This window comes from Lathamus discolor, chromosome 20 (genome assembly GCF_037157495.1).
Source record: "Lathamus discolor isolate bLatDis1 chromosome 20, bLatDis1.hap1, whole genome shotgun sequence".
Taxonomy (NCBI): domain Eukaryota; kingdom Metazoa; phylum Chordata; class Aves; order Psittaciformes; family Psittacidae; genus Lathamus; species Lathamus discolor.
In genome coordinates, this window is record NC_088903.1 from 1,289,529 (window position 1) to 1,315,221 (window position 25,693).

The 25,693-nt window shown below is 56.0% G+C and overlaps 2 protein-coding genes across 2 annotated transcripts; one reads left to right on the forward strand and one right to left on the reverse strand.

Annotated features, from left to right (window-relative positions):
* Window positions 1-2,849: 2,849 nt before the first annotated feature.
* LOC136024272 (acrosin-like) lies at window positions 2,850-5,609 on the reverse strand. The gene is made up of 5 exons (XM_065699487.1): window positions 5,539-5,609; window positions 5,096-5,296; window positions 4,280-4,545; window positions 3,753-3,901; window positions 2,850-3,209 (listed from the first exon to the last, which is right to left on the reverse strand). The coding sequence occupies exons 1-5, from the start codon at window positions 5,607-5,609 to the stop codon at window positions 2,850-2,852; spliced, it is 1,047 nt and encodes a 348-aa protein (XP_065555559.1).
* Window positions 5,610-17,005: 11,396 nt separating this feature from the next.
* On the forward strand, window positions 17,006-21,440 carry LOC136024273 (acrosin-like). The gene is made up of 5 exons (XM_065699488.1): window positions 17,006-17,184; window positions 17,735-18,000; window positions 18,398-18,546; window positions 19,090-19,407; window positions 21,291-21,440. Exons 1-5 carry the CDS (start codon window positions 17,006-17,008, stop codon window positions 21,438-21,440), a joined length of 1,062 nt encoding a protein of 353 aa, XP_065555560.1.
* Window positions 21,441-25,693: the final 4,253 nt, after the last annotated feature.

A 25,693-nucleotide genomic window follows, 5' to 3' on the forward strand; every position in this document is an offset into this window, starting at 1 on the left:
CTCCTTACTTGTGCTGGAGGCTGCCGAGGTCCTGGCTGAGGTTGTCCCTCTGCGTCTCCAGATGGGCCTTGGCAGTGGCCAAGTGCTCCACGCGGCCCCGCAGCTCACGCAGCTCCTCCCGGTAGACGTCGGCCACACGCGAGGGCTCCTGGTCCCGCGCCTGGTTCAGCTCCAGCGCCAGCCCCCGGTTCTGCTGCTCCGGCAGCCGGACCTTCTCGACGGAGCTGGCGAAGCGGTCGTTGAGCTCCATCAGCTCCACCTTCTCCTTGCTGCGCGTCTCCCTGAACTCCGAGTTGAGCGCCATGGCCAGCGAGAAATCCATCCTGCCCGTGCCCATGCGGGGACCCAGCCGGGAGCTGCGGGGCACCCGGAGCCGCGCCGGGGAGCTGGCGGGGAGCACCCGGTGCAGCGGGGCGGCGGTGCCGGAGCGGCGGCTGTAGGAGGACAGGCGCTGGCTCTCCATGCCGATGGGATGGGCGCGATGCGCCGGGATGAGGGGTTTTATGGAGCCCCGTCCCCCCCGTCCCGCCGGCACTGGCCACTGGCCACAGAGCTGGAGGGATGGCACAAAACCCAGCCTCTGCGGCGCCTGCAGGGGTGAATGTGCCCTGGCACCCGGCCTGGGCACCGGGAACCGCCTGCCCCATCCACAGGCTCTGCTGGGATCCGGGGAGGGCCCGCGACAGCCGGCATGGGGAGCACAGGGCACGGCCATCCCTACCCATCCCTTCTCCATCCCCATCCCGGCTCCATCCCTACCCATGGGGCAGCCGGAGGGTTTGCTGGGCGCAATGCCCTGGGGACACGGGGTGCTGGGTCCGAGGTGTCACAGGGTGCCCGCTGCAGTGCCAGGGCTGTGCCTGCACCCTGGGGATCCATCCAGCAGCGTCTTGAGGTGCTCAGGGTAGGGAGAGCCCCTGGGCAGGCTCAGGGGTGGGTGTGCACCCCCCCGCCATGCACACACACGAGGCTCTCCTGTGGTTCTGCCGCCTGATGATGCTGATGCTGACCTGGATGCTCCTTTGGAGCCGGGGCCTCTGGATCCGGGCAAGGAGCCTGGTTCGCATCCCCCACATCCTTATGACAAACGGGCAGCTGTAAAGGGAGAAGGGAGAGGGGCAGGGATGCGGATGGACTGAGAGCTTTCCCGGTGGCGTGTGTGCCGGAGCAGGACCCGCCGTGGGAAGGTCTCTGCTATGCTCTTATGAAAGATACCAGGCGAATGGTGACGGACCATGGACCCGGGGCCCCATAGAGAGCTCATTTGACAGGGTCTCTCTGGGATACTCACGTACCAGGGGCTGGCACATACAAATAGATCCATGTTGCCATCGACCCCTGGAGACTTTTCCAGCCTGATCGTCCATCCTCACAGGGTCCTGGCACCACGTTCTGTGCAGGGGGCTGTGAAGTGGCGTAATGATGGTCCGGGTTTTGTGTTTCAAACACTGCCATTGTGGGGAGTGTGCTTGTGCGATCCCATGCGTGTGTCTGTGTCTGTGTGCGTGTGTGTTGGTGGCAGGCAGTGTTCTGTGTGCTTTCTGTTGTCGGGTTCCCGTATTAGTTTTTAAGGGGTTGGAAGCAGCAGTGCGGCCCCCTCAGCTGTTGCATCACCGTGTGCAAAAGAAGCTGCCCCCCGATCCGCTTCCCAGCGCTCCAGCGGTGGCACGGCCGGGATGGACACCGGAGCCGTGCAGTGAAGGAAAACAAACCCAAACCCTTTCCATCTATGGGAGCACTGGGGCAGTTTGTAGAGACCCCACAGACAAGGCCTAAAGAGCGCCTGCAGCACGCGGGGCACACGGGAGGAGCCCTTCTCAGTGTGTTTAAAGTGACCTGGGGGTGAATCCAGGCCTGGGAGGAACGGATGGATCGGGTGACACCAGAGCTGCTGGCTGGAACAGCGAGAGGGGCAGCGCAGCCACAGCTCCATCAGCCCCATCACCTCCATCAGCTCCGACAGCCCCATCACCTCCATCAGCTCCATCAGCTCCATCAGCCCCATCAGTTCCATCAGCCCCATCAGCTCCATCAGCCCCATCAGCTCCATCAGCTCCAACATCTCCATCAGCCCCATCAGCTCCATCAGCTCCATCACCTCCATCAGCCCCATCAGCTCCATCACCTCTATCAGGATATCTATCTCTTCTTTCCTCTTATTATTTCCTTTATCATTATTATTATTGGTGGTAGCAGCAGTGATTTCTGTTATACCTTAGTTACTAAACTGTTCTTATCTCAACCCGTGGGAGTTGCATTCTTTCTGATTCTCCTCTCCGTCCCTCCAGGAGCAGGGGGAGGGCAAGAAGGGGGGGAGTGAGCAAACGAGGTTTGTAGTTGGGTTTAAAGCACGACACTTGTGAGGTCCCAAGGGAAGATCCCAAGCCTGGAAGCAGGATGCGCCAGCTGGATGCAGGGATGAAGTGGGATGCTCCAGCTGGAGGCACCATGGAAGGCTGGGTTCTCCTTCATCATTTGGGTGTGTTCCAACTGGAACAGGGAAGTTCAGGTTGGAGATAAGGAAGTGAGGGTGCTGGGACACTGGGATGGGTTGAATGGAGAAGGAGGGATGGGGCATGGAGCAACCTGGTCTAATGGAAGCTGTCCCCCCTCCTTCTTCATGCCATGGCTTGATGGTAGGGCAATGATTGGACTTGATGCTCCTGAAGGTCTTTCCCAACCTGGCTGATTCCCTGATTCCCAGCTCCCGCTTCCCACTGTGCCCTCCATCCCTCATCCCCATCCCTCCCCATGCACCAGAAGAAGAGGTGGGCGTGCAAAGCGTCCCCTCTACGGGAAAACGAGGCAACTTTACTGCAGTTCAAGCCAACTGCAGGCGATGCCGCTCCTCAAGTCTTCTTCCCCCCTAGACCCTGCAGCAACTCCCGCACCCGAGTGGCGAATTCCACCAGCCCCCGAACCGGGAACGAGCAGAAGCCACTGATGCTGGAGGCCGTGGGCGCCGGCATCGTCTCCTGGGTGGGAGTGTGGGAGACGTGCTGGTGGCTCCATGTCGGGGGCGTGGCGGAGGCTCCCGCGGAGCGGAACATCCCCAGCTGGTAGAGGATCCACTCATGGAAGTGCTGCGTTGAGGTGTAGACCCCCGGATGGTTGGCCCTGGCGCAGCCGCGGCCCCAGCTCGTCAGCCCCACAACCCAGAAGAAGTTGGCGCGCTTGTCCCGGCACATGAGGGGACCGCCGCTGTCACCCTATGGAGGAGAAGGAGAGAGGATGAGGATGGGGATGGGTGGCCATGGCAACGCCGGAGGGGACCGCCACTCTCCCCTGTGGGGATGGAAGGGTTCTCCTTCATCATTTGGGCGTGAAGAGGGACCTTCCACATGGATTGGAGCCGTAGGATGAGCAGTGATGGGTTCCAACTGGAACAGGGGAGTCTGGCTTGAGATAAGGAGAAGTTGTTCCATATGAGGGTGGTGGGACACTGGCATGGGTTGGATGGAGAAGGATGGATGGGGCTTGGAGCAACCTGGTCTAATGGAAGGCGTCCCTGCCCCTTGCTTCCACCTGGATGCTTTAAGCTCCTTCCCAACCTAACCCATTCCATGAACCCGTGCTCATGACACGGTTTAGTGGTGGAATCTTGATGCTCTTAAAGCTCCAGCCTCTATGGTCTGTGCGCAGGGATGACGGCCCAGGAGGCGGATGCGCTTCCGCAGCTGGGATAAGGGGGGATGCAGAGCAAGGCCCTGCGGATGGGAGAGGAGAAGGGAGCCCCGATGGCACATCCCTACCTGGCAGGTGTCGATGCCTCCCTGCGGGTACCCAGCACAGAGGTTGTGTCTCTTGATGGCCCCTCGGTACCAATTGGTGCTGTTGCAGAGCTTGACATCAATGAGGCGGACCTTGGCCTCCTGCAGGGCTGATGGGGACGATGCCCCCGCTGTGGGGACACAAAGGGGGTCAGGGCTGGGGGTACAAGGGATGGCTTTGGGGTATTGGGGGCTGAGAAGCTCAATGGGATCCATCAACACCCCCCCACGGCCTGGGCTGCATCCTCTTTGCTCAGTATCCTCAACATAAGGAGGACGTGAAGCGATGGGACAAGGGCTGATGGTTTCCAGCTCAACCAGAAATGCTCAGGTTGAACAGAATGAAGCGGTGGGACACTGGGATGGGTTGGATGGAGAAGGCTGCGATGACTCCATCCCCAGTTGGAGCAACCTCCAATAGGCCTGGATGAGCTTTAACCTCCCTTCCATCCCATTCCATGAACCCATGACCCAGCATTCCAAGGCCAACGGGGCCGTCGGGCACTCACTTCTGGCCTCCCTCGCGCCCCATCCGCTGATGAAGCACTCGGAGAGCTGGGATAGCCTGAGCGTCGCATCGGGCACGCAGGCCAGCTGCACGTGGTACCCGCACTGCACCGGCTGGTCCAGCTCCACCAAGGCGATGTCGAAGCCGCCGGAGATGCCGGTGTAATATTCATGGACCACGACCTGCCGTATCCGCCGCTTCTGGGTCTCGGCATTGGCCCAAGCCAGGTCCGTGATTCCGACCATCACGAACCAATCCGTGGTGAAGCTGGGACGGAGTGGAAGAGCAGGGGTTGGAGCCGTAGGACAAGGGCTGATGGGTTCCGACAGGGACTTGCAGGTTGGAGGTAAGGAAGGGATTCCCTGGGAGGGTGCTGGGGCACTGGGATGGCATGGATGGAGAAGGTTTGGATGCTCCATGCCTGGCAGTGCTCAAGGCCGGCTTGGAGCAAGCTGCTTTACGGAAGGCATCCCTGCCCATGGCAAGGGGTTGGAAGTGGGTGATCCCAAGCTCCTTTCCAACCCAACCCAGCCGATTCCATGATCCATTCGATCCCGTGCCATTCCATTCCATCTCATTCCATGCCATTCTGTGCCATTCTAATCCATTCTATGGAGAAGAGGGGTGGGAAGGAGCCACACTCCTGGTGCTTCCCAAAGGAAAGCACTGCCCCAGGGTGGCTTAGGCTCAAGGGCTGTCAAGCTGGAAGCAGCCTTCTCTTGTGCGCTCTTCCCAGTGCATCCAGGATGGGGAATCGGACGGGATGGGAGCTGCTCCTGGGCTATTCCCTAAGGCTGGAATCCCTCCTCTGCCTTACTTTTGCCCGACGAAGCAGTGAGCAGCCGTGAGGACCCACTGGGGGGTGATGAGGGACCCCCCGCAGATGTGCGAGGAGCCGGTGCCCCTGGGGAACTGGATGCTGACGATCCATGGCCAGGCGCCCTGCTGCGCATCCACGCCTCCGACGATGCGTGACGTCCCATAGTAATCAGCCATGGGACGGGTACCGCAAGTGCCTCTGGAAGCAGAAGCCCAACACTTGATGGTTAGCGATGAAGGGCGAGCATGTTCCCACCCCACTGGTGCCGCAGGTACAAGGGACCCTATGGGGTGCCCCATAGCTGCGCTGTGCTACCACATGGGGTGATGGCAAGGAAGTGGGGCTCCCCCAATCCCACCATCCCACTGGTGTGCCCCTGGCTGGGAGCAGCAGCATCTCCCTATGGAATAGCAGGAGCCCCGGGGCCTGGTGCCACTCACCCACAGCTGTCCCAGGAGCCTCGCACCAGCCAGGCCGAGGCCAGCAGGATGACGGCACGGAGCAAAGCCATCGCTGCCAGCACCGCTAAGGGTGACAACAAGGAGCTGCAAGCACCACTGCACCCAAAGCACAACTGCCCCAGGGACACGGGTGCTGGGTGCAGGTCCCTTGGAGCTGGTGCTGATGTCATAGAGAGGCAGGTTCCATGGGGGGGGGTTCAGTGGGGGGGGAATGGGGCGTGACCATGAGGGGTTCCATGGTGTGTGGGGGCCTGCTGAGACGGGGGTGTTCTGATGGGCTTGGGGTGATTTGAATCCCTATGGGATACTCTGGAGCTCTGTGGGATGCTCTGGAGCCCTGTAGGATGCTCTGCTTGTGGGATGCACTGAATCCCTTTGGGATGCTCCAGAACTCTGTAGGATGCTCTGGAGCCCTATTGGATGCTTTGAATCCCTATGGGATTGATTCTCTGCTTGTGGGATGCTATGAATCCATATAGGATTCTCTGCTTGTGGGATGCTCTGAATCTGTATGGGCTGCTCTGCTTGTGGAATGCTCTGAGTCCCTGTAGGATGCTCTGCTTGTGGGATGCTCTGAATCCCTATAGGATGCTCTGCTTGTGGGATGATCTGAATTCCTATGGGATGTTCTGCTTGAGGGATGGTCTGAATCCCTATGGGATGCTCTGCTTGTGGGATGGTCTGAATCCCTATGGGATGCTCTGGAGCCCTATGGGATGCTCTGAATCCCTGTGGGATGCTCTGGAGCCCCATGAGATGCTCTGAATACCTCTGGGATGCTCTGCTTGTGGGATGCCTTGGAGCTCCCTTGTGCCAGCGTTGTCCTGCCATGCCCGGGGGGCCTCCAGAGCTGCACTGCCCAACTGCAGCGCAGCAGCAAGAGCTGTGTGCAGCGCTCCCGCATCCCAGGTGAGCCCTGTGCTCCTCCGCACCCAGGCAGGCACCTAGGGAAGCCCTTTCCCTGCAGCGTGATGGGCGCTGGGAGTGCTCCCTGCCTCGGTGAGCTGCTGCGGTGCCAGCCCCGTTCTAGTCTGGGGGGGCAAACACCTGGGAATGGGATGTTTGGTGCTGCTGGAAGAGGCCGTTTGGGGTTTGCTGTTCCTGGCTGCAGCCACAGCCTTGGGAAGGGCCCTTGGAGAGGGGTGGGAAGGAGTGAAACAAGGGGGACAGAAAATCACAAAATGGAATATAAAAACCTTTAGAATCAGTTTTAAGTAATGCTAAGTTTGATGGCTTTGTAACAGTAGCAATGGAAAATTACTAAAGTGCATGGTACATAGAAAAAAAATAGAGTGCAGCTGGAGAACACACTGAGCATTCTTGTGCAAGATAAATTGTTATAGTTGACAGAGTTTTAAGAAAAACAGGCTAGAAGAGCAGGACACAGGGATAAGGAGTATCTGGGAATGGCAGGTGTCCAGGATGGGCTACAGTTAAACTAACTGATAAGTAGGAGGATAGGAGGATTATTATGTCTCCTGTGCTAACGAACCAATTAAACTGGTATGAGCATCTACTGCGCATGCTCCAAAGGCTGCCAGAAGTGATGAAGATTGTTGGAGGAAGTAAACGACCCTCAGAGACCACCGCCACAATTCTGTACGCATGCGGGGAACTTTCTGGAAAACGACCTAATGTATGTGTGCCCAGGGACTAGATAAGGACAGCCTGTGGAGCAACAGAGAGACACACGTTAGGAGGAGCTCTCTCCCGTGTCTCCCGGCGCCGCAATAAAGAATACCTGCTTGTCAGCTTGAAAACTTTGCTGGCAAGTTTGTTCCTGGAGTTTCCTCCCAATCAGGAGGAGGCTTGGATCCTCCTCAGGAGGGGCTCTGGGTTTGCTGCTGTTGCCCAGGAGCTGCCTCATCTGTTTCTCTGCTCTTGTCTTCCTCAGAGCCTCGCTGGGGGAACAGCACCCGGAAGGGCAGCAGGAGGAGACCCAAGGAACTGTCCCCAACCCCTTGCGCCCGCCCCCAGCCAATGAAGCTCTTGCGCTGACGGCTCCCGGATCCCTCCCCGTGTCCCTAACCCAGTTACCAGATTTCTTCCTTCCTCTGCGTCCTCCTTGCAGCCCCACAGCGCTCCCCTTAAGTGTTTCTTCTGCTCACAGTCACCCCCAAGTCCCTGCCCTGTCCCCATTCCCTGTCCCCCATTCCCTGTCCCCATTCCCTGTCCCCCATTCCTTGTCCCCATTCCCTGTCCCCCTTTCCCTGTCCCCCATTCCCAGCCCAGCCCTGGATGTGTTTTGCAGCAGATGATTTATTGTCGTTCATAAATAGTTTGGTTCAAAGCAGAGGGCTGAGCAGAGACATCGGCTGCTTCTTCTTGCCCCCCTCCTGGGGGGAGCTGGGTTTGGGCCTGGCAAAGGCCCTTGCTCCTGGGGCTGAGCTCCATCGTGGCTTCCCCGCTCATGCAGGGGTTCCTGCGGGTGCCTTCTGCCCCTTTGCTGTGCAGGGGGCGTCCAGCCTGGGCCGTGTCCTGGAGTGCAGGCCCAGCCCCTGCTGCTTTGGGTGCTTCGGTGCTGTTCCCCCCTTGCTAAAACCCTGCTGCTGCCGCCCTGCTCTCTGTGTCCCCCTTGCTCCGGCTGCTTGCAAAGCCCCAGGCCTGGGGCAGAGAGCTCTGAGCATCCCTACCCTGGGACCGCACTTGTCCCTTGCACCCCCTGATCCCCTTTGCTGCCTTGCCAAGAGCACTCACAACCACCCTGGGCAACCCATTCCAGTGCCTCAGCACCCTAACAGGAAAGAATTTCCTCCTTACATCCAATTTAAACTTCCCCTGTTTAAGTTTTAACCCGTTACCCCTTGTCCTGTCACTATAGTCCCTGATGAAGAGTCCCTCCCCAGCATCCCTATAGGCCCCCATCAGGTACTGGAAGGCTGCTATTAGGTCCCCACGCAGCCTTCTCTTCTCCAGGCTGAACAGCCCCAACTTCCTCCGCCTGTCTTCATACGGGAGGTTCTCCAGCCCCTGATCATCCTCGTGGCCTCCTCTGGACTTGTTCCAGCAGTTCCATGTCCTTTTTATGTTGAGGACACCAGAACTGCACACAATGCTCCAGGTGAGGTCTCACAAGAGCAGAGTAGAGGGGCAGGATCACCTCCTTCCACCTGCTGGTTGGATGCAGCCCAGGATCCGGTTGGTTTCTGGGCTGCGAGCGCACACTGCAGCCAGCTCATGTTCATTTTCTCATTGACCAGCACCCCCAAGTCCTTCTCCTTGGGCTGCTCTGAATCTCTTCTTTGCCCAGTCTGTAGCTGTGCCTGGGATTGCTCCGACCCAGGTGTAGGACCCTGCACTTGTCGTGGTTGAACTTCATAAGGCTGGCATCAGCCCACCTCACAAGCGTGTCAAGGTCCCTCTGGATGGCATCCCTTCCCTCCAGCGTATCAACCGGACCACACAGCTTGGTGTCATCGGCAAACGTGCTGAGGGCACACTCAATCCCACTGTCCACGTCAGCGATGAAGATGTTAAACAAGACCGGTCCCAACACCGATCCCTGAGGGACACCACTCGTTACCGGTCTCCAGCCGGACATCGCGCCACTGACCACAACTCTTTGTGTGTGGCCGTCCAGCCAGTTCTTTATCCACCGAGTGGTCCATCCATCAAATTGATATCTCTCCAATTTAGAGAGAAGGATGTCGTGTGGGACAGTGTCAAACGCGTTGCACAAGTCCAGGTAGATGACATCAACTGCTTTACCCTTATCCATCAGTTCTGTAGCCCCATCATAGAAGGCCACCAAATTGCTCAGGCAGGATTTCCTCTTAGTGAAGCCATGCTGGCTGCCACCAAGCACCTTGTTGTTTTTCATGTGCCTTAGCATGCCATCCAGGAGAATGTGCTCCAAGATTTAACCAGGCATGGAGGTGAGACTGACTGCTCTGTAATTCCCCGGGTCTTCCATTTTGCCCTTCTTGAAAATGGGGGTTATATTCCAGTGTCTCACCACCATAACAGGAAAGGATTTCCTCCTTATATCCAATCTAAACTTCCCCTGTTTAAGTTTTAACCCGTTACCCCTTGTCCTGTCACTACAGTCCCTGACGAAGAGTCCCTCCCCAGCATCCCTATAGCCCCCCTTCAGATACTGGAAGGCTGCTCTGAGGTCTCCACACAGCTTCTCTTCTCCAGGCTGAACAGCCCCAACTTCCTCAGCCTGTCTTCATACGGGAGGTGCTCCAGCCCCTGATCATCCTCGTGGCCTCCTCTGGGCTTGTTCTAACAGCTCCATGTCCTTTTTATGTTGAGGACACCAGAACTGCACACAATGCTCCGGGTGAGGTCTCATCTTCGTGAACAGACTAAATTTACTCCTTAGGTAATATGTAAGGGTTAAAAACAATTCAAATGCTATAGATCTGACAAGCCCATCAAATAAATAGCATAATAAATCAGTATTTTTTAGCAGGACGTGGCAGTTTCACACGATTCACAACCAGTGACTTGCAAAGGTTTTGCACCTGTTAAATCTTAACAACAGTACAGTAACAATTACAAACTTCCCATTTTAGGGACAAAGATGGACACTTCAGCGATTTCCACACTGTTTAGGTGCAACGAGGAGACCAGACTTTCCACCTTAACATACTGTAATTCAAACTGCATCAATCTGAAGGCTATATCAATGAATAACCCTCTTTTGGATGCTGGGGAAGCTGTTGTATCCTCCAAAGGGCAGCAAAAGTGAGTTCAGAAGGGACTGAGAACAGAACAGCAGGATAATAGTGGAGATAATTGGCAATCAAAATAATTACTCAGTGATTTTTCTCTACTTGCAAGCTTCAGAGAAAGCCACGGCATTTCGTATTGTTCAGGGAGTGCTTTTCTTGTCGGTGAAGGTGTTTTAAAGCACCCTTCTTCCTTCATTTACAGATCCCGACCGGGAAAGCCAGACACGACTCTCCCAACACCCAAATTCCACCAAGAAGCCTTTATATCGAGTACCCTTGTGTTTTTTATACCCTTCCTTTCATTAAAGCCAAAACAAGTGTGCTCAGGTCACACAGTCCTTTTTGTACTCCTGTTGATGTCTTTACAAGTCCAAACACTGACTGCTAATTCCTATAGGAGACCATGGGTCAAGGTAAGTGAAGTCCACGTGGCATTTCCATTCCATGTCCTGGAACGGCCTCCCCTAATTGGAACCAGTTGGGTTTTTAAGTGCCCCCCTTTAACCTTTCAAATCACAAGCTACGGAGATGCCTGTGGTTCCTTTCCTGTGTGTCTGGGGGCACAGACAACAGGGACATTCCTTGCTTCCGATGTTTCTGCTGATTAGAGCTTGAGCTTACAACGTGGTGCCATCCTGCACCGCTTACAGCCTAGAGGTGCGGAGCACACTTCTGATGGAACACACACGACACCTGTCCTGGGTTTACCAGGAGCCGTTTTGCTCCTTCTTAGTAACTGGCGCAAGCTCTGTGTTTTGACTTCCAGCCTGGGAACAGAGCTGATAACACCGATTGGTTTTAGTTGTTGTCAAATAATGTTTATTCTGGCCAAGGACTTTGTGAGCCTCATGCTCTGCCGGGGACGAGGGGAGGCTGGGAGGAAGCAGAGGCAGGACACCTGACCCAAGCTAGCCAAAGAGGTATTCCATACCACAGCACGGCATGCCCAGGATGTAACTGGGAGTTACCCGGAAGGGCACGGTCTCACTTCGGGGGGCTCGAACTCGCTCGGCGGTGGTATCGTGTTCTCTTGCTATTTTCTCTTATCAGTTGGCGGTAGCAGCAGTGATTTGTGTTATACCTTAGTTACTGGGCTGTTCTTACCTCAACCCGTGGGAGTTACATTCTCTCGATTCTCCTCCCCATCCCTCCAGGAGCGGGGAGGGTTGGGGTGGGGGGAAGGAAAGAAAGAGGGAGAAAGAGAAAAGGGGGGGGGGAGTGAGTGAACGAGCTTTTGTGGTAGGGTTTAAACCACGACACCAGATTTCTTCAAAACCCCAGGAGGTATCATCATTGGTCATTGCATGAAATATTTCCGTTTGGTTCCAAATTTCCTCCAGGTCTGTTTCAATTCTGCCACTTTGATCTATGTAGGAACCATTGATTATGGAACAACCCCCCCCTTGTGAACCCAATACTAGCAAGAATGGGTACCACAGCACCTAAGGTGCATGCCCCCTTCCAGTCGGGGTGGAGTATTATGAGCATTTTCTCCGCATAACCCATCCCATCGTTTCCCTTCAGGAACGGGCCACCACTGAACTGCGAAACCATCTAATATTCATAGAGTGATTGCAGTTTGAACAGTGACTTACACCTGTGGCACTGCTTTGTACACAGGTATAATCTTCTTAACCCCGGTCTCCAGGTCTGCAAGGGTGAAATGGAAAATCCAAACCTGTCGCTCTTGTCCCCAATATTCTTTTGAACACCAACAAATAGCAATAACCTCCTTTGCTCAGTCATTCAGAAAAATCGATTTGCACATCTGCGGGGGGTCCCTCATCACCCCCCAGTGGGTCCTCACGGCTGCTCACTGCTTCGTCGGGCAAAAGTAAGGCAGAGGAGGGATTCCAGCCATAGGGAATAGCCCAGGCGCAGCTCCCATCCTGTCCAATTCCCCATCCTGGATGCACTGGGAAGAGCGCACAAGAGAAGGCTGCTTCCAGCTTGACAGCCCTTGAGCCTAAGCCACCCTGGGGCAGTGCTTTCCTTTGGGAAGCACCAGGAGTGTGGCTCCTTCCCACCCCTCTTCTCCATAGAATGGATTAGAATGGCACAGGTTGATTCCTGATTCCTGATTCCTGATTCAATCAGGAGCATCAAGTCCGCTCATTGCCCTACCATAAAGCCGTTGCATGAAGAAGGAGGGGGGACAGCTTCCATTAGATCAATTTGCTCCATGCCCCATCCCTCCTTCTCCATTCAAGCCATCCCAGTGTCCCAACACCCTCACTTCCTTATCTCCAACCTGAACTTCCCTGTTCCAGTTGGAACTCATCACCCTCCTCCCCACACCCAAATGATGAAGGAGAACCCAGCCTTCCATGGTTCTGTTTCATCCCTGCATCCAGCTGGAGCATCCCACTTCATCCCTGCATCCAGCTGGAGCATCCTGCTTCCAGGCTTGGGATCTTCCCTTGGGACCTCACAAGTGTCGTGCTTTAAACCCAACTACAAACCTCGTTTGCTCACTCCCCCCCTTCTTGCCCTCCCCCTGCTCCTGGAGGGATGGAGAGGAGAATCAGAAAGAATGCAACTCCCACGGGTTGAGATGAGAACAGTTTAGTAACTAAGGTATAACACAAATCACTGCTGCTACCACCAATAATAATAATGATAAAGGAAATAACAAGGGGGAAAATGCAACACCTCAACGCCAGCCGACCAATAACTCGCCCCAGTCCCCCCAGCAGAGCACCGACCGATGCCTCCTCCAACCCTGCAGTCCCAGCCCTTCCGGGTAACTCCCAGTTACATCCTGGCCATGCCGTGCTGTGGTATGGAATACCTCTTGGGCTAGTTTGGGTCAGGTGTCCTGTCTCTGCTTCCTCCCGGCCTCCCCTCCTCCCTGGCAGAGCAGGAGGCTCACAAAGTCCTTGGCCAGACCAAACATTTGAGCAGCAACTGAAAACATCGGCGTTATCAGCGCTGTTCCCAGGTGTCGTGGTTTAAACCCAACCACAAACCTCTTTTACTCACTACCCCCCCTTCTTGCCCTCCCCCTGCTTCTGGGGGGACGGAGAGGAGAATCAAAAAGAATGCAACTCCCACGGGTTGAGATAAGAACAGCCCAGTAACTAAGGTATAACATAGATCACTACTGCTACCACCAATGATAATAATGCTAAAGGAAATAACAAGAGGAAAGAATACAACACCTCAACACCAGCCGACCAATAACTCGCCCCACTCCCCCCAGCCGAGCACCGACCGATACCTCCTCCAACCCTGCAGTCCCTCTACCCCTTCCGGGTCACCCTCCGTTACATCCTGGGCATGACGTGCTGTGGTATGGAATACCTCTTTGGCTAGCTTGGGTCAGGTGTCCTGTCTCTCCTTCCTCCTGGCCTCCCCTCCTCCCTGGCAGAGCATGAGGCTCAGAAGGTCCTTGGCCAGACCAAACATTCGAGCAGCAACTGAAAACATCGGCGTTATCAGCGCTGTTCCCAGGCCAAAAGATCAAAGCACAGCACTGCACTAGCTCCTAAGAAGGAGAAAACTGACTGCTGCTGCTCAAACCAGGACACCAGGCCAAAAAACGAAACCACAGCGCTGCACCAGCTACTAAGAAGGAGAAAAATGACTGCTGCTGCTGAACCCAGGACATTCAGAAAAATCTATTTGCCACTGCTGTCCCAGAGAACTTCCTCACCCGATTGTCCCAGTTTGATTTCTGTTTTCAGCCAATGAGTTTCATTATGTTCCTCCTGAACCAGCTTCCAGAGTGGATTATAGGCAATTACAGTGGGCCCATCAGCTATCTGAACTCAGCCCTCTTTGTTTTCCTGTCTTTTCAGATCTTCAGTCAGCTTTTCATTCCCTTTTGAATATCTGGGTTCAGATTTCCCAGTTGTCAGTTTGCCGTCAGGGATTAAGGACATGATTTTACCTTGTTCAGATGCTCGTTTGGTTTCCAAATCGGCCAAATTAGTTCCGATTTCCTGATCAGGGTCACCGTGTTGATGCCCTCTACAATACATAACAGCTCCTTCCTCAGGCAGCCGAACAGCAGTTTCTGCAGCACGTTTAATCTGTTTCCCTTGGCTGTTCAAAAGCCCTCGTTCTTTCCAGATGGCTCCGTGTGCATGGGCCACACCAAAGGCGTATTTAGAATCAGCCCAAATATTGATCCTTTTGTCTTTAGCCAGTTCCAGGCTCTCGATAATGCTGTTATTTCTGCCTTCCGGGCAGAGGGGTTTGCTGGTAAAGGTTTAGCTTCTGTTACCTGTCAAGTGGTGGTAAGGGCATATCCTGCCTTTCGATCACCCTTTTTCATGGAGCGGTTCCCATCAGTAAACCAAGAACCAAATCTGGTGGGCTCCAATGCGCAGTCTCTCCAGTGGCCAAGCACTCGTGTGTTAGTGGTTCCTGCAGAAAGGATGCTGGGTTCACCACATCGGTGACCACAATTTCTATATCATCCTGTTCCACAGGGGTGGCCTGGTACTTTGAAAACCGTGAAGGAGATAACCAGTGGGCTCCTTTCTGTTCCAGGGCTGCCGATACAACATGGACACCAGTACAGTCATCTTCTGTCCCAAGGAGAGTTTGCGGCCTCTTCCGTATTCATGAGAACCGCCGCCACAGCCCTCAGGCATCCGGGCCGTGCTCTGCTCGCTTCATTCAGCTCTTTCGCAAACGATGCCACTGCCCTTTTCTAGGGTCCCTGAGCCAGGACCCCCGAGGCTGTTCCTTGTTTTCCATCAGAATACAGCCAACAGGGTTGGTTTGCATCCGGAAGTCCCAGAGCTGCAGCTCTCATTTGCTCTCTTCCTGAATTTCTAAAAGCCCCCTCTGCTGCATCAGTCCGTTCCAAAGAGGGAGGGTTTCCTTTTAACAGTTCCTAGCGTGGTCCTACCAGAACACCGTAATCGTGGATCTCAAGTCTGCCCCATACCGTCATTCCCGGGAACATCCGGAGCTCCTTGACGGTCAACGGTCGTGGAGTTTGACAAAGGGCTTCTTTTCCAGCGATTCCAAGTTCTCTCTGTCCTCCTGTTACTTCATATCCTAAGGAGGAAACTCGGGTTTGAATTAGTTGGGCCTTTAATCTGGATCCCCGATAACCGTTCAGTCCCAGGAGCTTCAAGAATCCCACCATCCCCTGGACACGTTCTTCCTCTGTTCCTGGGGCAGTTCCTAGGGCGTCCCCGTATTGTACCAGAGTCCCCGTCTGAGTGGGTGGCTTCCATGATTCTGGCTGTGTGTGCACTGATTTCCAAACATGGCTGGACTGGTTTGAAACCCTTGAGGTAAAACCGTCCAAGTTAATTGGGTTTGTGGGGTGTTCTTGGGAGCGGGCATGGTTGGATTGGGCTTGGAGCATCCTGCTCTATGGAAGGTGTTCCTGCCCATGGAAGGGGTTGGAGCTGGAAGAGCTTTAAGGTGCCTCCAACCCAACCCGTTGCATGACTCCAGGATTCCATGACTCCATGATCACACACCTCTGTGCTGCAGTGTGGATATTCTCTGGTGTATGGATCTTGGGAAGGAGCTGGTGGCACAAGGGAGCTCCACAGCATCCCACAAGCAGAGCATCCCAGAGGTATTCAGAGCATCTCATAGGGCTCCAGAGCATCCCAGAGGTATTCAGAGCATCCCATAGGGCTCCAGAGCATCCCACAGGGATTCAGAGCATCCCACAAGCAGAGCATCCCATAGGGATTGAGAACATCCAACAAGCTGAGCAACCCATAGGGATTCAGATCATCCCACAAAAAGAGCATCCCATAGGGTTTCAGAGCATCTCACAAGCAGAACATCCTACAGGGATTCAGGTCATCCCACAGGCAGAGCTTCCCATAGGTATTCAGAGCATCCCACAGGCAGAGCATCCTATAGGGACTCAGAGCATTCCACAAGCAGAGCAGCCCATACGGATTCACAGCATCCCACAAGCAGAGAATCAATCCCATGGGGATTCACAGCATCCAATAGGTCTCCAGAGCATCCCACAGAGCTCCAGAGCATCCCACAGGGATGCAGAGCATCCCATAGGGCTCCAGAGCATCCCATAGGGACTCAGAGCATTCCACAAGCAGAGCAGCCCATACAGATTCAGAGCATCCCACAAGCAGAGGATCCCATTCGGATTCACAGCATCCCACAAGAAGAGAATCAATCCCATAGGGATTCACAGCATCCCACAGGGCTCCAGAGCATCCCACAGAGCTCCAGAGCATCCCATAGGGATTCAAATCACCCCAAGCCCATCAGAACATCCCCGTCTCAGCATGCCCCCCCACACCATGGAACCCCTCATGGTCACGCCCCATTCCCCCCCACGGAACCCCCCCCCCATGCCTCTCTATGACATCAGCACCAGCTCCAAGGGACCTGCACCCAGCACCCGTGTCCCTGGGGCAGTTGTGCTTTGGGTGCAGTGGTGCTTGCAGCTCCTTGTTGTCACCCTTAGCAGTGCTGGCAGCGATGGCTTTGCTCCGTGCCGTCATCCTGCTGGCCTCGGCCTGGCTGGTGCGAGGCTCCTGGGACAGCTGTGGGTGAGTGGCACCAGGCCCCGGGGCTCCTGCTATTCCATAGGGAGATGCTGCTGCTCCCAGCCAGGGGCACACCAGTGGGATGGTGGGATTGGGGGAGCCCCACTTCCTTGCCATCACCCCATGTGGCAGCACAGCGCAGCTATGGGGCACCCCATAGGGTCCCTTGTACCTGCGGCACCAGTGGGGTGGGAACATGCTCGCCCTTCATCGCTAACCATCAAGTGTTGGGCTTCTGCTTCCAGAGGCACTTGCGGTACCCGTCCCATGGCTGATTACTATGGGACGTCACGCATCGTCGGAGGCGTGGATGCGCAGCAGGGCGCCTGGCCATGGATCGTCAGCATCCAGTTCCCCAGGGGCACCGGCTCCTCGCACATCTGCGGGGGGTCCCTCATCACCCCCCAGTGGGTCCTCACGGCTGCTCACTGCTTCGTTGGGCAAAAGTAAGGCAGAGGAGGGATTCCAGCCTTAGGGAATAGCCCAGGAGCAGCTCCCATCCCGTCCGATTCCCCATCCTGGATGCACTGGGAAGAGCGCACAAGAGAAGGCTGCTTCCAGCTTGACAGCCCTTGAGCCTAAGCCACCCTGGGGCAGTGCTTTCCTTTGGGAAGCACCAGGAGTGTGGCTCCTTCCCACCCCTCTTCTCCATAGAATGGATTAGAATGGCACAGAATGGCATGGAATGAGATGGAATGGAATGGCACGGGATCGAATGGATCATGGAATCGGCTGGGTTGGGTTGGAAAGGAGCTTGGGATCACCCACTTCCAACCCCTTGCCATGGGCAGGGATGCCTTCCGTAAAGCAGCTTGCTCCAAGCCGGCCTTGAGCACTGCCAGGCATGGAGCATCCAAACCTTCTCCGTCCATGCCATCCCAGTGCCCCAGCACCCTCCCAGGGAATCCCTTCCTTATCTCCAACCTGCAAGTCCCTGTCGGAACCCATCAGCCCTTGTCCTACGGCTCCAACCCCTGCTCTTCCACTCCCTCCCAGCTTCACCACGGATTGGTTCGTGATGGTCGGAATCACGGACCTGGCTTGGGCCAATGCCGAGACCCAGAAGCGGCGGATACGGCAGGTCGTGGTCCATGAATATTACACCGGCATCTCCGGCGGCTTCGACATCGCCTTGGTGGAGCTGGACCAGCCGGTGCAGTGCGGGTACCACGTGCAGCTGGCCTGCGTGCCCGATGCGACGCTCAGGCTATCCCAGCTCTCCGAGTGCTTCATCAGCGGATGGGGCGCGAGGGAGGCCAGAAGTGAGTGCCCGACGGCCCCGTTGGCCTTGGAATGCTGGGTCATGGGTTCATGGAATGGGATGGAAGGGAGGGTAAAGCTCATCCAGGCCTATTGGAGGTTGCTCCAACTGGGGATGGAGGCATCCCAGCCTTCTCCATCCAACCCATCCCAGTGTCCCACCACTTCATTATATTCAACCTGGGCATTTCTGGTTGAGCTGGAAACCATCAGGCCTTGTCCCATCGCTGAAGGTCCCTTCACGTCCTCCTTATGTTGAGGATACTGAGCAAAGAGGATGCAGCCCAGGCCGTGGGTGGGTGGGGGGGGTGTTGATGGATCCCATTGAGCTTCTCAGCCCCCAATACCCCAAAGCCATCCCTTGTACCCCCAGCCCTGACCCCCTTTGTGTCCCCACAGCGGGGGCATCGTCCCCATCAGCCCTGCAGGAGGCCAAGGTCCGCCTCATTGATGTCAAGCTCTGCAACAGCACCAATTGGTACCGAGGGGCCATCAAGAGACACAACCTCTGTGCTGGGTACCCGCAGGGAGGCATCGACACCTGCCAGGTAGGGATGTGCCATCGGGGCTCCCTTCTCCTCTCCCATCCGCAGGGCCTTGCTCTGCATCCCCCCTTATCCCAGCTGCGGAAGTGCATCCGCCTCCTGGGCCGTCATCCCTGCGCACAGACCATAGAGGCTGGAGCTTTAAGAGCATCGAGATTCCACCACTAAACCGTGTCATGAGCACGGGTTCATGGAATGTGTTAGGTTGGGAAGGAGCTTAAAGCATCCAGGTGGAAGCAAGGGCCAGGGACGCTTTCCATTAGACCAGGTTGCGCCAAGCCCCATCCATCCTTCTCCATCCAACCCATGCCAGTGTCCCACCACCCTCATATGGAACAACTTCTCCTTATCTCAAGCCACACTCCCCTGTTCCAGTTGGAACCCATCACTCCTCATCCTACGGCTCCAATCCATGTGGAAGGTCCCTCTTCACGCCCAAATGATGAAGGAGAACCCTTCCATCCCCACAGGGGAGAGTGGCGGTCCCCTCCGGCGTTGCCATGGCCACCCATCCCCATCCTCATCCTCTCTCCTTCTCCTCCATAGGGTGACAGCGGCGGTCCCCTCATGTGCCAGGACAAGCGCGCCAACTTCTTCTGGGTTGTGGGGCTGACGAGCTGGGGCCGCGGCTGCGCCAGGGCCAACCATCCGGGGGTCTACACCTCAACGCAGCACTTCCATGAGTGGATCCTCTACCAGCTGGGGATGTTCCGCTCCGCGGGAGCCTCCGCCACGCCCCCGACATGGAGCCACCAGCACGTCTCCCACACTCCCACCCAGGAGACGATGCCGGCGCCCACGGCCTCCAGCATCAGTGGCTTCTGCTCGTTCCCGGTTCGGGTGCTGGTGGAATTCGCCACTCGGGTGCGGGAGTTGCTGCAGGGTCTAGGGGGGAAGAAGACTTGAGGAGCGGCATCGCCTGCAGTTGGCTTGAACTGCAGTAAAGTTGCCTCGTTTTCCCGTAGAGGGGACGCTTTGCACGCCCACCTCTTCTTCTGGTGCATGGGGAGGGATGGGGATGAGGGATGGAGGGCACAGTGGGAAGCGGGAGCTGGGCATCAGGGAATCAGCCAGGTTGGGAAAGACCTTCAGGAGCATCAAGTCCAATCATTGCCCTACCATCAAGCCGTGGCATGAATAAGGAGAGGGGACAGCTTCCATTAGACCAGGTTGCTCCATGCCCCATCCCTCCTTCTCCATTCAACCCATCCCAGTGTCCCAGCACCCTCACTTCCTTATCTCCAACCTGAACTTCCCTGTTCCAGTTGGAACACACCCAAATGATGAAGGAGAACCCAGCCTTCCATGGTTCTGTTTCATCCCTGCATCCAGCTGGAGCATCCCGCTTCCAGACTTGGGATCTTCCCTTGGGACCTCACACACTTCAATGCTGTATCCATCCCACCACAAGCACCCATCCCAGCTTGCAACACCCATCCCAGCACACTTTGGACCTCTCCCAGATCCCAGCACTGGTGTCCCCAGTGCCAGGAAAAGGGACTGGGGTCAGCGCTCACCCTTGTCCATGTTCCTGGGTCCCCATTCACCCCTCATCCCACTAAGATCCCAGGAAGATCCTATTAAGATCCCATTAAGACCCCAATAGGATCCCTTTAGGACCCCATTAACATCCCAATAAGACCCCGTCAGGATCCCATTAGGACCCCACTAGGATAGGTTCAGAATCCATGAAGATCTTTTAAGATCTAAGGAGGATCCCTTTAGGACTCCATTAATACCCCATTAATATCCCTTTAGGATCCAATTAATATCCCATTAATATGCCTTTAGTATCCCATTAATATCCTATTAGGATGATATTAGGACCCCTTTAGGACCCCATTAAGATCCATTTAGACCCCATTAAGATCCCATCAGGATGCCATTATGACCCCGTTAATATCCCATTAGGATCCCTCTAGGGCCCCATTAAGATCCCATTGGGACCCCATTAATATCTCACAAGACCACCCCACCCCCCCCCATAGCGGCCCCCCCGAATAGGGACACAGTGACCGGGGGGGGGGGGGGGGGGGGCACAGCCCCTGAGGTAGTCAGTGCGATGGAGGGGGGGTCAGTGGCAGGCTCAGTTTGGCACCTGGGGGGAGGGGATGGGGGGGTCCTGTCTCAGTGGGGCGCCACAGAGCGGCTCCTGTCCCCCCCCCACCATAGCAATGCTCAGTGGGGGGGACGGCCCTCATCCATCACCCTGGTGGGGGGGGGCATTAATGTCATGGGGGGGTCAATAAGGGTTGGGGTTTAAGCTTCAAGCCGCAGGGTGATTTGTGGGGTGGCACCCTTAGGCCCATAGAGACCCCCCCCACAATGGGGTGGGTGGTCCTGGATGGGGGAGGGGGTGGTCCCAGTCTGGGGGGAGGCCATGGTTGGAAGCATCCATTGGGAAGGTGCTAAAGTGGGGGGGGTGGGGACGGTCATGGGGGGGCACCCATCTCCAGCAGTTTTGGGGGGGGGATGTCCACCTTTTGCGGGGGGGCCCAATTACGGGGCGGACGGGGGTTTTGTAGTGGTCTTGATGGGTGTCCCTCCACTGGGACCAGTGGCTTTTTACAGCCACAAGAGGTTGAGTTGTTACCCCTGTCAAAGTGCATCTGGATCTGCAGTCTCATTCTAGAGCTCAAACCCAGCTGTCAGGGCAGAAAGCGAACTGTTCTTTACCTGTTTATCTGCTAGGGTAGGAGCACGAGGGAAGAACTTGCATTAAGAGTGTTTGTTTTGTTCGGTTCCAGTGGCTCAGACAGTTTCTTATTGATGGAGCCCTTAAGCAGGGGCTGAGCGTGGAGATCCAGAAGAAAGAAGGGGGAGATGTGGGCAGTGGCGGCCATGAGACTGGCGTGAAAAAGAGCTCAGGAATGAGCCCTGAGGCCTTGGTGCTGTGACCAGCCCTGGCCCGAGGAGCTGGGGCCTTGGAGGGCAGAGGATGTGGGGGCTGTGCGAGGTCTGCAGCATGGAGATTGGACTGTTGACCTGGAGAGTTTCACAGGGGCCAGTGAGACGGAGCGTTGTATGGATGTGCAGGTTGGGAAAGCACCGGACAAGGGGATAGAGAAGGCTGGGTTGTGACAAAGGTGGATTTGAGTCTCCTCATCAGCTCGAGTCCGTGCCGTGCTGCGCCCCAGTGCGTGCTGCTGGGATGGATCCCTGCTCACACGGCTCCCACGCACGTATCCGCAGGCAGGCGTGCACATCCATGCGTGTGCACATCTCACACACACACGTGCACATCCATGCGTGTGCACATCTCACACACACACGTGCACATCCATGCGTGTGCACATCTCACACACACACGTGCACATCCATGTGTACCCATGCGCCCAGGGAAGCTCACACGTGCGCTTCCATCCCTCCACAGACATGTGCAGCACACATGTGCCTGCCCTCGCACGTGTGTGCCCTGGGCAGATGCACACCCACGCTGCGGTCCCTGCCCATGGCCGCAGCCCTAGAGCTGCACACGCTCATCCACCCTTCCATGAGTGCACCAGCCACAGGCACAGCCACCCTGCTCTGCACACGCGGGCACCCATGGCCAGGGCACCCATGGCCACAGCCCCCGGACAGCCCCAGCATGAGCATGGACAAAGTGGGGTCTGGAGGCACAGGGCTGTAAGGGACATGGGGGTCCACACGGATGCCACCACAAGAGGCAGCCAGGATGAAGCTGGGGGCAGGGGGTCACTGTAGGGATGCTGAGGACAGGGATGGGGACAGCTCGCACAGGCTGGCAGCGAGGTGGCATCTGATGGCTGGGAAAGGCTCCCTGAGTGCTGCAGCACAGGGACAGCAGCCAGGCCCTGCTGGACCACAGCCACCAGCACCGGGACACCGACAGCATCCGGACAGGGACGGTTGTGGCAACAGTCATGGGTGCGACCTGTGGGCACCCAGAGGCATTGGTTGCAGTGGGGCACAGTGGTGGCACTGGGGCAGCGCTGAGTTTACACCCATTGCCCCTTGTCCTAGCACTCGATATCACTGAGAAAAGCCTAGCTCCATCACCCTGACACCCACCCTTTACATATTTGTAAACTCTGATGAAGTCACCCCTCAGTCTCCTCTTCTCCAAGCTAAAGAGACCCAGCTCCCTCAGCCTCTCCTCATAAGGGAGGTGTTCCACCCCCTTCATCATCTCTGTGGCTCTGCGCTGGGCTCTTTCAAGCAATTCCCTGTCCTTCTTGAACAGAGGGGCCCAGAACTGGACGCAATATTGCAGATGCGGCCTCACCAAGGCTGAGTGGAGGGGGAGGAGAACCTCTCTTGACCTACTATCCACACCCTTTCTAATGCCCCCTAAGATGCCATTTGCCTTCTTGGCCACAAGAGCACATTGCTGGCTCATGGTCATCCTCCTGTCCACCAGGACCCCCAGGTCCCTTTCCCCTTCGCTGCTTTCCAGCAGGTCAACCCGCAACCTGTGCTGGTCCATGGGGTTGTTCTTCCCCAGGTGCAAGACTCTACACTTGCCCTTGTTGAATTTCATCAAGTTTCTCCCCGCCCAACTCTCCAGCCTGTCCAGGCCTCGCTGAATGGCAGCACAGCCTTCGGGTGTGTCAGCCACTCCTCCCAGTTTTGTGTCCTCAGCGAACTTGCTGAGGGTGCACACAGTTCCCTCATCCAGGTCCTGGATGAAAATATTAAACAGCACCGGTCCCAGCCGCGACCCCCGAGGGACTCCACTAGTCACAGACCTCCAGCTAGATTCTGCGCCATTGACCACAACTCTCTGCCTTCTTCCTTTCAACCAGTTCTCGATCCACCTCACTACTTGATCGTCAAGCCCACACTTCCTTTGCTTATCTATGAGGATGCTGTGAGAGACAGTATCAAATGCCTTACTGAAATCAGGAAAAACCACATCTACCGCTCTACCTTCATCCCTCCACCTAGTCACTTCCTCATAGAAGGCTATAAGGTTGGTCAGACGTGACTTCCCCTCATAAAGCCATGTTGGCTGTTCTTAATGACCCCCTCATCCTTGATATGGCTAGAGATGGAGTCAAGAATAAGTTGTTCCATCACCTTTCCAGGGATGGAGGTAAGGCTGACCGGTCTATAACTACCCGGGTCCTCCTTCTTGCCCTTCTTATAGACTGGTGTGACATTTGCCATCCGCCAATCCTCAGGCACGTCTCCCAGCACAGCCCCCTCTTAATGAGGCAAAGTGTCGTGGTTTAAACCCAACCACAAACCTCTTTTACTCACTCCCCTCCTTCTTGCCCTCCCCCTGCTTCTGGAGGGACGGAGAGGAGAATCGAAAAGAATGCAACTCCCACGGGTTGAGATAAGAACAGTTTAGTAACTAAGGTATAACACAAATCACTGCTGCTACCACCAGTAATAATAATTATAAAAGAAATAACAAGAGGAAAGAATACAACACCTCAACACCAGCCGACCAATAACTCGCCCCACTCCCCCCAGCCGAGCACCGACCGATACCTCGTCCAACCCTGCAGTCCCTCTCGCCCTTCCGGGTAAGTCCAAGTTACCTCCTGGGCATGACGTGCTGTGGTATGGAATACCTCTTGGGCTAGTTTGGGTCAGGTGTCCTGTCTCTGCTTCCTCCCGGCCTCCCCTCCTCCCTGGCAGAGCATGAGGCTCAGAAGGTCCTTGGCCAGACCAAACATTCGAGCAGCAACTGAAAACATCGGCGTTATCAGCGCTGTTCCCAGGCCAAAAGATCAAAACACAGCACTGCACTAGCTCCTAAGAAGGAGAAAACTGACTGCTGCTGCTCAAACCAGGACATTATCCACCCCTTATTCCATACCATTCACGTCATGATCAGATCCCACATCTTCAATATGCCATCACTCTTACATATATATACACATCTACATATAGACAGAGAAAAAGATCATTTCTTAGTGCATGGACCTATAAAGCTGCTGAGTCCATCTGGTCCATGATGTCAGGCTCCATCTCTTGTAACAGTCTCTCAGAGCAGGAGAGGCTGTGTGCAGTGTTCACACTAGTGAATAACCTGGGCAATAGTGTCCATTGCTAAGTCCACCCCTCGACCATGAGTCCATCTCTGTGTTGCATCTCTGCCCTGATAGCCTGAAGTGCCATGGCCCACCAGGCTCAAAATAATTCACTGTCCCCTTCAGCAGTTTCTGCAGCTTGTTGCTGGGGGCTCCATAGAGCTGCCTTCCATCTCCAATGCTTCCAAGGCACTGGAGGGGTCCAGTGGACTAGATACTGGCTCATACTGTCCCACACACCCTGCCACTCATGGCTGTCCAGCCTTGGGGAAGATCTCTTGGTCCTCCCATATTGTTGTCTAACCCCAGACAAGACCCAAACCTGACTCTGCTTAACTTCTGAGATCAGACAAAATGGTCGTGGGTAGAACACCCTCTGTGTGTGTGCCAACATGCTGATCGCCATCACAACCAGCAGGCAGGTCCCAAGGGTACCCACAGGCCATTCAAACCCGTCAGAACCCTCAAACGATGCTGCTGTGCTTGTCCCTGGGGCTGGTGCAGCTGCTGTGCCTGCCGGCTCTCCCTCCACCAGCTTCTCTTTCCCTGGGTGCAGCTTTTCCTGCTCTGCCGTGCTGGGAAATGCTGCGGGGACTCCTGCATCCTCCTGGGGCTCGGCGGGCGGCTGCCGGGGGACGCTCTCGGCCGCTGCGGGGCTGGGCTCGGCCGCAGGGCTCGGCTCCTCCACGGGGCTCGGCTCCTCCGCGGGGCTCGGCTCCTCGGCCGCCTCCTCCCGCTGCTCAGCAGCTGCCTTCCTCCCGGGCTCGGGCCCCGCTCCCGCCGCCGCCTGCTCCCCGGGGCCGCTCCCCCTCGGCTCCCCGCGGCCTCACAAAGACAGAGGCGAGGACAAGGGCCAGGGCGGTGAAGAGCAGCGGGACGGCCGGGTACAAGTCCACGGCCACGTCCATCCCTCCCTGCTGCTGGAGCCCACCCGTATTACAAGCCATAGCCATAAAGTACAGTGAAACAAAAACCTTAGCCCAAGCCCCACACTTGATAAACACTAACACAGGGAATACCGGCTCTAGGTAATGTACTACATTCTGAAGCTCTGAGAGCAAGAGAAACAACTTTGAGAGCCAATAAATCAGCACTGTGACGACTATTAATCTGATCATCTCCGTCGTTATCTCAACCCTTCGTGC

Coding starts and splice junctions, on each gene's coding strand:
- LOC136024273 (XM_065699488.1), top strand. CDS start 17,006: ATGGCTGATTACTATGGGACGTCACGCATCGTCGGAGGCGTGGATGCG. Junction 18,001..18,397: donor GGGCGCGAGGGAGGCCAGAA/GTGAGTGCCCGA, acceptor GTGTCCCCACAG/CGGGGGCATCGTCCCCATCA. Junction 18,547..19,089: donor GAGGCATCGACACCTGCCAG/GTAGGGATGTGC, acceptor TCTCCTCCATAG/GGTGACAGCGGCGGTCCCCT.
- LOC136024272 (XM_065699487.1), bottom strand. CDS start 5,609: ATGGCTTTGCTCCGTGCCGTCATCCTGCTGGCCTCGGCCTGGCTGGTG. Junction 3,902..4,279: donor GGGCGCGAGGGAGGCCAGAA/GTGAGTGCCCGA, acceptor GTGTCCCCACAG/CGGGGGCATCGTCCCCATCA. Junction 3,210..3,752: donor GAGGCATCGACACCTGCCAG/GTAGGGATGTGC, acceptor TCTCCTCCATAG/GGTGACAGCGGCGGTCCCCT.